This window comes from Synchytrium microbalum (genome assembly GCF_006535985.1).
Source record: "Synchytrium microbalum strain JEL517 chromosome Unknown SmJEL517_scf0053, whole genome shotgun sequence".
NCBI lineage: Eukaryota > Fungi > Chytridiomycota > Chytridiomycetes > Synchytriales > Synchytriaceae > Synchytrium > Synchytrium microbalum.
Window position 1 is genome coordinate 74,113 of NW_022158402.1, and position 11,731 is coordinate 85,843.

Below are 11,731 nucleotides of genomic sequence, written 5' to 3' on the forward strand. Positions count from 1 at the left end.
AGGAAAACGGGTCGGGAGAGCATTCTGGGAGACAGGTAGTATCTTTCCTACATGCATGCGTTATGGCTCTTAGTAGCAAACGTCGGCAATTGTAACAGCCATATATGAGTTGTCCTGCTAAATGTCGTGTGTATATATGCTATCGATACAATTTACAATTCTTATAAACATGTCTCATACAATTTCCTGACTGAATGACGACTGTTCATTACCGACTACACGCGTAATCGTCATGATGGTGGTTTTTGCACCTTCTTTCTTTTGGCCGTTTGACTTTCTCCCACGACAGATGGAGGGTCTTCCACAACGTTCTTTGTATCATTCTTGGAATCTTTTCGTTTCATTGGCAGCTTTGAATTTGAGGTATTTGCGGGTGGCTAGTAATAACGAATGTCAGTCATCCAATCAGGTATTAAAATTCAGCTTCTCGAGCAAAGCTTGAGACAATGCTATGAGACAATGTGTACGTACTTCTTTTTCAGCTTTGGTGATGGATCGTATAAATGGGTCTGCTTTTTCTATCGTTATGACTGGGGTAAGATGTGGTGAGAATCAAATGCTTTGAGTTCGAAGTTGAGCATAGAATTGCAACACACGCCATGAGCGTACGTTGATTTGAAGGAGGAGATGTGTCATTTTTTGGCAGATACGTTGGTGTGGCCTAGAGCCAGGAGGTTTGAAGTTAGCATCTGGCATTGTGATGTTGGTGTTTTGCACCATTCTGAGCAAAAGTCTGAAAGCTCTAGTAGCGAAACGATCAAGAGTGTATGGGATCCATGCGAAACAGCAGCGAATTGCAGAGCAGAAAGATCATCCAGCTTATAAACGACACGTTCAGCAACATTTAGTTTTCTTTTTGTGCTCAGCTTACTCTGGCACCACGCTCAATTCGTGTAAAGCTTGCAGGATTTGTGACTGGCAGTCCTTTGAGCCAATCCATTTTTAACGGCTGAACTGTTTTGTGAGGTTTGGTGAGTGCTCGCATGTGCATTTGTCAACAAAGGAAAAACATACATCCAACCAACATTCACGCAAAACAAACAACATGACTGTCGCTGAAAACACTCGAGTTCTATTCAACCGCGAGCCAAAGGGCCTCCCTACCAACGACGACTTCAAAATCGTCAAGGAGCAAATCCAACTAGACACGGTTCCGCTCAAGGATGGAGAGGTCCTCGTCAAGGTAAGCACGTATGCCTCTTCTATCTCTGGGATATTGCATTCTGAACGGCTTAAAGCCTTTCGATCGAGTCTGTATATTGCTCGAAAACAACATTTGCGGAACTCGTGGAGCGTGACATGACACTTTAGAGTTTTTTTTGCAACATATGTATCTATCTAAAAGCCATTTCTAACTCATTTTCAAATGATTCTATTAGACCCTGTTCTTGTCTCTTGACCCCTACATGCGTGGTAAGCTCCACAGTGCCTTTCAATATCTTACAAGTTTTCTGATCACTACCAAATTATAGGCCGAATGAGAGTAAACGTAGCTTCCTATGCTGCCTCATGGCAAATCGGGCAACCAGCTAATGGAGGTACATGACACTAGTCTGGCCACCTTAGTATCATCCCTCACTGAACCAAAACGTTCACCTTTATATAGGTACCGTTGTCGAAGTCGTTCGATCTCTCGACCCCAAATTTGTTGCTGGTGACAAGGCCTTGTCTTTTGGAACTTGGGAAACGTACACTGTCGTAGCCGGAAAGAGCTTGACCAAGGTGGATGCTCCAGCTGGCATTCCATTGTCTTACTACTTGGGTGTTCTCGGCATGTAAGTTATAACACTAGGCCTACGTCTTCACAGTCATTAACTTGAATCGAACAGGCCTGGTCTTACTGCATACGCTGGTCTGTTGAAGTTGGGCAAACCAAAAGCTGGAGAAACCCTCTATGTATCATCCGCTGCTGGTGCTGTTGGACAAGTCGTAGGACAAATCGGAAAGATCAAGGGCCTCAAGGCTAGTCTAGGATGTCTTGAAAATGCCATCACATCCGGGAGCTCACAAAATTCTGTAACAGGTTGTCGGATCTGCTGGTTCTGACGACAAGGTCGAATTCATCAAGACACTCGGATACGACAAGGCCTTCAACTACAAGACCATCAACCATGACAAGGCTTTGGAAACAAACTGCCCAGATGGCATCGGTAAGCTGCAAAATCGCGCATTGTACAACAAAACGAAGTTCTCCGTCTCAACAACGACGATTTATCAAAACTAGATATCTACTTTGAACAAGTCGGAGGAGGCAAGTTCAGGTTTTGGATTTTGGTCTTGAAATTTTGCTTGAGGGCGAGGCCTGATCCCAGATATTCTACTCAACCTACAGAAATGCTCGATTCGGTCATAATGAAGATGAACAACTTTGGCAGAATCCCATTGTGTGGAATGATCTCACAATATAACTCCACCGGTGAAAGTATGTGTTTAACCATTCAACGTCAACTTTTCATTTTGAGACAACAGACACACTATCTAACATGCTTCAATCCCTCATCAACAATAAGTGTATGGAGTAAAGAACCTTATCCAGGTATGTCAAAAGATGTTTAGATGTTCATACGACATTGTTTGGTTGCCGGCGTTCATTCGTTGGACTTGGCTTCCCACCACACTGTGTCGTCACTGACACTTTTCGTACTATAAAGGCTGTTGGAAAAAGATTAGAATTACATGGGTTCATCGTGTCAGACTACTCCCAGGAGTTGCAGCCTCAATTCATGGCCGACATGTTGCAATGGATTTCCGAAAAGAAGATGGTCTACAAGGAAGAAGTTGCTGTAGGTCTCGAAAGCGCACCAGCTGCATTCATCGGTATGCTTCAGGGAAAGAACTTCGGCAAGCAGGTCGTCCAAGTTTGAGTTGAATGATTGCAAGCATATTGTTGTCCACTTTTTTTGAATAAAGAGCACATGCCATACTCAAATTTACGTCTTGATCAATAATTATTCTATATTATACGATTCATACGATTAACGGCTGCCAAACCACAGTTTGTAGCAAAAGAGGTGGAAACGTGATTGAAAATTCGTCAAATGGACCTGCGATCGGTCATTGACGAGTAGCGCGATTGATTACAAACGACAACATTTCCCACTAAAGTCTCTGGAGATTGCTGTGATTGAGCGTGTACGTCGTGTTATTTCCAAAGTCCATGTCACCTGTCACTGGTTTGAATCCACCACCATACCAAAGCAAGGAGAAGACCTGAACCAAGCGAGGCCCTCATATAACTTCCAAAGCAGATGAACGAATAACGTTATTCTCTTACACCGTACGACTCTCGGGGCGTCCTCAAAAGTAAAACTTAAAACGATAACCATCACCAAATCACGACGAACGATGTTGTGGAAGGCAAACATTGTCGCTTCTCCTGTCGACGTAGTAGGCGCTGATCGCGATGACGAGGAACAACCGTTGCTATCATCACCACCGACTACAGTTCTGTCATCAAGGTTTGTCATCAGCAGATGTATTGGCAGCAAGACCTCCATGAATTGTGCAGACATATTCTGGCTTTCTGTAACCGAATGAACATTTTGGTTATACCGTCGATTCACGTTCTTCTTGTCATCCAAACTTGACTTTGACATAACTTTACATTCGTAGAAAACCCGCACCATATTGGGCGTATCTCATCATACCAGTCCCAGCTCTATGTCTTGCCTCAATCTCAATCAGTCATGCTGCCTATGAACAATTCGTATTAAAAGTCGCCTGTGATCGATACTATGGACGTTTTATTGAAAGGCCTCATGCTCTGGATTGTAGTGTGGTAGCAGTCACTAGGGAAGCGTCTCAAATCGCACGGCTGATTAGCGCTTCACACTTGACGCCACTCCTCTTCTCTGCTTTGATTGGTGGTTACTTGAGTGACAAAATAGGGAGGAGGCCTGTGATACTCTTTGCGCTGATGGGTGTTGTACTAGATTCAGCGATACCGATATTGGTTACGAACTTTAAGATACCAGCCTTGGAATTTATGATTGCTGGAAAACTCTTGGCCGGGCTATGTGGATCTTTTCCACTTGGTACAGTCATAAGCGTTACAATCTGGCAAATGCTCTATTGTTTGAAAGCTTACAAACCACTTCTATAGTTGTCAACGTATGCTTGGCCTCCATCATCGACGTAACAACGAGCAAACGACGAACACGAATTCTATCTACAATGTTTGCGTCATTTGGTGTGCTAGATACGATAGGCCAGCTGTTTTCTGGTTGGCTAGTCAGGGAATACGGGACATATATCCTCAACTTTCGCTTTACTCTGGGAGGATTAATTATAGCATTTGCGTACATGTTGGCATGTGTACCAGAAACCAGTCCGTCCAAGAATGGACTAGTTACCAAGGCCGAAGGAAGCAACCATAGTAGTGTCACTAGTCCTGTGAAACGAAATTGGATTGTCACCGAATGGAGGTCTTTTGTAGATTGTACAAGATTTTTGCCGTTGGTAATATTGATACCGTATCTCGCTGCTACTATGACTCAGCAGAGTCACATAATGCTGTTTGTCTTATATACCACGTTCAAATTCAAATGGGTAAGCTGAACACATTTCCGCTGTATCTCATTTACTAAAACTTCCAATTCGAATATCTAGGGAGCTTATGAGGATTCCATATTCTTTGCTAGCACGTCGCTCTTCGTTGCACTAATGCTCGGAGTAGGACTGCCATATCTCGACAAGTGGATCAAGCATATAATAAAACAGAAACGCCCATACCCCGAACCTTTGCCAACAATTCCATCTATAATGTCATCAACACAGAATAGTCCCACCACAACAGAGGAGGGAGCAGGCTCATCTTCATCCGAGTATGGTGCAACAGCACAAGCTGCAGATGTCCCAATAATCGACACAGAACACGATTTGAGAAACGCTCGAGCAAATATTAGAGAAATCCAGATCGGTGAAGCAGGCATGACGATTTATTACACTGCGTTTGCTCTACTCACTCAAGGCTGGCAGCTCTTCTTGCTGATACCGCTGTTTACATTCTCGTTGATGGTTAATGTTGCAATGAGAGGGATCATAGCAGAAGTCATAGAACCTAGTAGGATTGGGTTTGTGTTGACCGCCGTAGGAGTGCTAGACCAGTTTTTCATACTGATTTTCCAACAAGTAAGCCATCTTTACTCAGTCTCTAGTAAGCTGCTCACCCGCTGATCCATCTTTCTCAATCTCTAGGTTGCTGGTCTCATCTACTACTACTCTGTCTCCTGGGCCCCAAATCTTGTGTATTTTGTCTTGGCAGCTCTGAACTTTGTTGGACTCGTTGCTACATTTTGGGCACGGTTATCTCCCGCAAAAGTGTAGATTATGTAGATCTGATACTCCTTGGCCTGGACTGATACTTGTATTTACTGCTAATAGTGTGATTATGGTTTTATGGAGCAATAATATTTAATCTATATAAACCAGTGCTTTTATGATGATTGTTGCTGATGTTCGGCAACTGCTTGTCTAAGAGAGTCTCTATCCTGAATGTAGTGCCAGAGAATCTGACTTGTGCTGTATTTACTTGAAGGAGGGCAATTCTGACCCACTACCTCTCTTAGTGCAACCCAATCCTTCCATGTCCAGTTTTTGATGCCTGGTTTGAGTACGTCACTTATTAGCGCATCGCCTTCAGGCCATGGATTCTTTGGCAGTATTGGATCAGGCTCGTCATATTCCAGATCAAACACAATTGCTGCTCGAAAAGCAAACCTAAGTGAACCGAGTTGAGAGCATCAGCTTCAAGACGTTGTCTGCACATGCTTGCCAAACTCACCATGGACCTATAGGAGCTGGTAGTACACACAAATGGGCAGCTGGATTCAAAAACGCAAATCCCGATAGCTTGCCCAATTTTTGGAAATCGACCAAGTTCGAGTCTAGAGATGTCAGAGATTAGCACGTCAAGTTCTGAAGGAATGCACCATTCCATGCGAAAGACGCACCATACTGAAATGGATACCGATTGTCTGTTTCGACTCCGACGTTTTGCAAACAGTCCTCCACGGCATGCTTAACATAGTCATCAAAGGGATGTTTGCGTTCAGTCCAGTTCAGATTAGTGGCACAATGATTTAGAAAGCATGGCCAGACGGTTTTTGATGAACCAACGAGTAGTCCAAATGTGTGTGATTTTCGGTAGGTGGGGAGTGGCAAGACACGTGTCGATCCAGCGATGACCTTATTATAAGATTGTATAGATAATGGATGCACCAAATCCAGGCCGTATGCTTGTAGCTTTGGTTTCAACACGTTCATCACTTCCTTCCATTTTACAGACATCTGGAAAGTAGCTCAGTGAATCAACTTGAGACGGGTAAAAGGAAGCAAGCAATGGTAGTACCTCCAGACTGGTCCAAACTAGATAATTTGGTGTTTGAACTACAGCCAAACAAGACTCTGCTCTACTCTGAGCTTGAAAATGATTTCTGGAATCTCGTGTTGATAATGTCGACGGAGGAAGGGAATTATCGCATACATAAGCTGTCTCTATTCTATAGTGACCGTCACGGATTTCTACAAAAGCTGAGGCTCACGAATTGGTCAGATTTCACTACAAGATTTGTATGCATCAAGTTCATTTCAACTTCATTTGGACGCAATTTTCGCTTTATTTGAATTTAATCACAAAAGCTACACAAATATTCTATATCTTAGGCTGATGCTGCTCGTGCCAAACAATATGAATGGAACGAATCCAAATCAGAGCTAGTGGTCGATCCGCTCTCAGGAAGGCCATTGAAGTTTACTCTCGAGAAAGAGCTCAATACAAACTCAACTCTCGGCAAGATTGTCTTTCATATGGCAGCAAAAGGTGTGGGTCATGGGGAGGAATCTACCAACAACAACGTGCGCGTACAGCAGCTGCAAGAACTGGAGGCCAAGATTCAGAGGCTTGAAAACGAAAACCAAGCTCTTCGCGGGCAGTCATCTGGTGGTTCCACATCTTCTCAAACTGGGGCTAGTCACCCTACTACAGCAGGTACTTTCGGGTCATCGAACACCTTTTAAAGGAATAGTTCACTGACACAACACTTAGGTTCGAAAGGCAAGAAGAGACCAAGAGGAGAAGCCAGCTTTGTGGCAATACCGAAGAGAACAAAGTAAACTTAAGCACGTGACAACACGAACTTTGGATACTGATCAATAACTGTATCTTTTTCGTTGTAGTCAAGCGCCCATTACATATGAGGAATACAAACCTGATTAATGTTGGTAGTACATGTGTTATTGTATCTTGATTTCAAGCTTTCCAATATACGACCAAGTTAAAGCCCAGACTGCTTCGCACTAACTTTTTCTCTGTCGTCAAGAGTCTAGAAGTCACTCACTTTTTTTTTTCGAAAGCGAGCGATTGATCCCTGTTAGATCCCTTTGCGAGAGATATTCTAGACTGTGAGTTATCTATTCATGACGCTGATTTGCCGGTGGAAAATGTTGCTTGACTTTTGTTGCGCCAAATTTGAGTTTCTTAAAAACCACAAAAGCTCACACATTTTATACTATTGCAGGCACTGTAAGAGAGAACAGGAGGTAAATCTCTCTAGGATTGCTTGAATATTATAGAACGTGAGTGCTTGCTTGACTGGATCTAGTCCATTTACACGTTGCTTTGATTGACATCAAACTGTCTGATTTTGCAGTTCCCGCACCATCATATATCACTAGATCGCAATCATGGGAGCAGCAATAAGGTAATTGAATCATAAAATGATGGAATTGCTATTCCAACCCAGTATCTCTACGGAACTGCAGTGGAACTGGTCTAAAATAAGAATGTGTTGGAACTGACTCCCTCTTTGTCATTCGAACCTAAAGCAAAGCGCTTGCTAAACTATTCGGAAACAAGGAAATGAGGATACTCATGTTGGGACTCGACTGTGCTGGAAAGACAAGTGAGTTCAACTACCCTCCAAGAGGTTGTTGCGGTCATGATCATGACGTAGTGTAAATACTCTGAAGAGAGAAAAGGATCAAATAAGCTGATCATATTATCATAGCCATTCTCTACAAACTCAAACTCAACCAGCCAATTACGACAATTCCGACCGTTGGGTTCAACGTTGAGAGTGTCACTTACAAGAATGTCAAGTTTAATGTTTGGGTAAGACAGAGATTACGCACAAAACAAAGGATTCACTCCTATAGTTTTGATCACCTGCATCAACAGGATGCACTTTCTTGTTTCTTTGCAATCCTGCCACCTCAACCATACTCAACCATACTCAACACATTGTAACTTTAAAGGATGTCGGAGGACAAGACAAGATCAGACCATTGTGGAGACACTACTTTACTGGAACTCAAGGATTGATCTTTGTCGTGGACTCGAATGACCGTGATCGAATTGAGGAAGCTCGTCAAGAATTACATCGTATTGTCCAAGATCGTGAAATGAAGGATGCTTGTGTCTTGGTCTTTGCCAACAAACAAGATCTATCTGGAGGTTTGTCTTGTTTTGTTTGAACACAGGCGTTTAGAGTGTTTCTTGGTTACTCATCACGTTAAATTAGCCATGTCACCACAAGATATCACCGAAAAACTCAACTTGCATCGATTACGTGACAGACCTTGGTATGTTCACCCATCATGCGGAACTTCTGGAGAGGTAAGAGATTGCTGTTTATTTTTATTCGTCATCTTGATGAGTTGCTCATTTCGTAATTGTATTTAGGGATTGATGGAAGGCTTGCAGTGGTTATCACAAAATTGCGGGGCTCCCAAGAACGGAAGCAGTCCTGCAAAAGAATGATTGGGTCAATATCACCATCACCTTCCACTTTTACCCCCCATTTTAAATAATTTGTAGATTACATTTCGTTCGTTCGCTTGCTTTCATCCTCATCGTCGTTTGTAAGAATTATAATGCCAAAACAACATATATTTTGTCCAACACTCAAATACTTGTCAAAGAATATCGTTGTACTTTTGAAGTTATTCAGATGAGATCTATATAAATGCTTGTCCAACACTCAAATACTTGTCAAAGAATATCGTTGTACTTTTGAAGTTATTCAGATGAGATCTATATAAATGCTTGTCAAGGATATATCTACAAAATGCGTTACTTTTACACGTCTATGTGTTTCCTGAAGCCATCTGGACAAGCAAAACCACGTTGAAAACAGTCAAGGCGGTTGCAATCAGATATGCCAATGCTTGCATCACGATCCCGTTGGCATAGCACATCTCCGTCACCTCTACGTCGTGAATATGTATCGAGCGTTGCGTGTTAAGCGACGCCCCACGGGACATTGATACTGGAGCTACCAAGGTTGGTGCTATTGGTGCTATTTCCAAAATGGATCTTGTAAGCAAATCTACCAGAACAAAATTTTAACGTCACTTACGCCATGATGCTGCGACATCTACAGAGTCTCGAGGAGAAGATCTAGATCCACGTCTCGTGAGAGAATTGGATTTCCTTGCAGCAACAACAACGGCTTCTCCATCATTTTCTTCGTCATTCGTGGGACCTACTGAAGCAACGTTCCTCTCCTCATTCTCATCAACGTCATCACGATTGAGAGATGACTCTGTTTCAGCCTCTTCAGTTGATTGCCTGAATTTCACAGTCATGATTTTCTTATTGCTCGTAAATATTACGAGTGGTATCACGGCAAAGGGAAGCTGAAGTGATAGGATGACTTGAGATAGTACTACCGAGGAGATCATTTACTTAGTACGTTGAGATCGTTTACAATCAGCGATCTCATATACTCACCGAGGAGATCGTTCACGCCGCCATCTCCACGAATGATGGCTACTACTACAGCAGGTATGATTGCCAAGGTTCGAGTTATCAATCGTCTAGCCCACGGTGGTACTTTCCATGCTGAGCCCAAAAACCCTTCCATCACTATCTGACCAGCGAGAGTTCCAGTAAAGGTTGATGACTATGTTTGATGTTCAACATTGTTAGTGAATGTTCTTTAAAAATTATTAGTGCATTTTTGTGAGTGAGGCTGGAGGTGACTCTTACCTGACCAGCCATCAGTAATCCTACTGCAAAAAGGACACCAGCGGACGGTCCCAAGAATTCTACCAATAAAGCATGTGCGTCGGACAGATCAGCAACGTCATTTTTGCCCTGTTTAAACAAGGTGGCTCCTGCTACTATTAAGATTGACGAGTTCACTACAAGAGCGATTGTGAGAGCCAAAACAGAGTCCACATTTGTATAGTGAAGAGCAATGGGTAGATGTGCCTTTGCTGCTAGTGGACGAGAAGTGTCATCAGATGCTCTCTCGTCATATCTGTCTGACGAATGATTGTAAATGACTGGAGCTCTAAACATGACGATATTCGAGTGCAGATACAAATTATGGGGCATCACAGTCGCTCCCACAATACCCATAGCTATGTATAAGAAGCTGGGATCTGATATAATCTGTCTCGTTGGGACAAACCCGTAACTAAAAGAAAACGAAATTATTATTTCTCTATTGAGTCAAGGATCTGCAAAGTAATACAAGCTACCACAAGAAGGACATAAAAAGTCCGACCTTAGTGGTGCACTTACATGACTTGAGCCCAATTCGGTTCACTCTTGATGACCAAAATTATGAAACATAGAGCGACGGCCGTGACCAAAACAATTATGATGAACTCATAGAGTCGCTGACGTCTAAACAGTAGAGTTCTTTAGCATTTTGTTGTTATGTGTTTGTATCACAAGGTCTCACTTTGCAGAAAATCCAGTGAGTATTATCAGCACATCCAATCCAGTAATCAAGACTCCGTAAACAAGCGGCAAGCCGAATAGCAGACTATATGAAATGATTTGTTGGCCGATACAGTGAGTCGGTTGATTGGCCACAAAGACTTACTTCAACGCAACGGCCGTGCCAATAACCTCAGCAAGATCACAAGCGACAATAGCCAATTCACACAGAAGATAGAATGCGATATTGACATAAGGGTTGAGATACGCTCTACAAGAGCTTGCCAGATCTTTGCCCGTGACTACACCCAATTTTATGCACAATGATTGAAGCAAGACGGCCATCAAGTTCGACAAGAGGACGACAAATAATAGTTTGTATTCAAACTGGCTTCCTCCTTGAAGATCTGTAGCAAAATTTCCAGGGTCTTTGCAATAGGGAGCCAGTATTAGTACAGAGCTAAGGAATGCAATACTGTTTCGATCTCACCAAAGTAACCAATGGCAACGAGATAGCCAGGACCCACAAACTTTCCAAACAAGCCCATAGCGCGTTTGAAACGAGACATGAAATCACTCTGGGTATCTTTTCTAGCAGTAGTAATGGAAATTGGAGGCGGACAACGGTTCAAGATGGAGCCATAGTTGTAAATGGTTGCAGGCTGTTGTTCAAGAGTAGCAGTTGCGTCTGATGCATTGTTGTTCAGGCCCTGAGCAAGACTAGAGGCGTGACCGTTTAGCATTGGCTCTGTTGAGCCATTTTTGTTTCCAGCGTTCATCTATGGCGAGAAAGTGGTTAAGATGCAGTAGGTATGAGAGGTGGAGTTGGTGAGCCGAATGTTGGCTCGAGTCACAGCATCCTGCAAGTAATTGTACCTAGGTGGACAGTCAAGATCTCAGCACTGGTTCATGATCTAGCTGGATGAGATTTGGTCGTGTTCCTGTTCTACGTCCCCCACCGAATTGCCTTCGACCTTTTCAAGAAACAAGTGGCAATCAGTTTTGAGGCCAAGGATTGAATAGACAGGAGTTAAGGAGTGGACAATCTGTACATCTAGCACT

General features: G+C 43.0%; 3 protein-coding genes across 3 annotated transcripts; 2 read left to right on the plus strand and 1 right to left on the minus strand.

The window, feature by feature from the left end:
• Positions 1-1,045: 1,045 nt before the first annotated feature.
• On the plus strand, positions 1,046-2,864 carry SmJEL517_g05606 (uncharacterized protein; the record flags this gene model as incomplete). Its single annotated transcript, XM_031171532.1, has 9 exons — positions 1,046-1,183; positions 1,380-1,413; positions 1,473-1,538; positions 1,607-1,775; positions 1,830-1,929; positions 2,024-2,150; positions 2,225-2,422; positions 2,511-2,536; positions 2,652-2,864. 9 exons carry the CDS (start codon positions 1,046-1,048, stop codon positions 2,862-2,864), a joined length of 1,071 nt encoding a protein of 356 aa, XP_031022506.1.
• A 4,819-nt stretch (positions 2,865-7,683) lies between these two features.
• SmJEL517_g05607 (uncharacterized protein) lies at positions 7,684-8,758 on the plus strand (the record flags this gene model as incomplete). The annotated part of the gene is made up of 6 exons (XM_031171533.1): positions 7,684-7,700; positions 7,825-7,901; positions 8,007-8,110; positions 8,254-8,452; positions 8,520-8,614; positions 8,681-8,758. The coding sequence occupies 6 exons, from the start codon at positions 7,684-7,686 to the stop codon at positions 8,756-8,758; spliced, it is 570 nt and encodes a 189-aa protein (XP_031022507.1).
• A 326-nt stretch (positions 8,759-9,084) lies between these two features.
• On the minus strand, positions 9,085-11,448 carry SmJEL517_g05608 (uncharacterized protein; the record flags this gene model as incomplete). Its single annotated transcript, XM_031171534.1, has 8 exons — positions 9,085-9,296; positions 9,357-9,665; positions 9,731-9,902; positions 9,989-10,421; positions 10,529-10,633; positions 10,692-10,775; positions 10,836-11,097; positions 11,160-11,448. 8 exons carry the CDS (start codon positions 11,446-11,448, stop codon positions 9,085-9,087), a joined length of 1,866 nt encoding a protein of 621 aa, XP_031022504.1.
• Between the last annotated feature and the right edge of the window lie 283 nt (positions 11,449-11,731).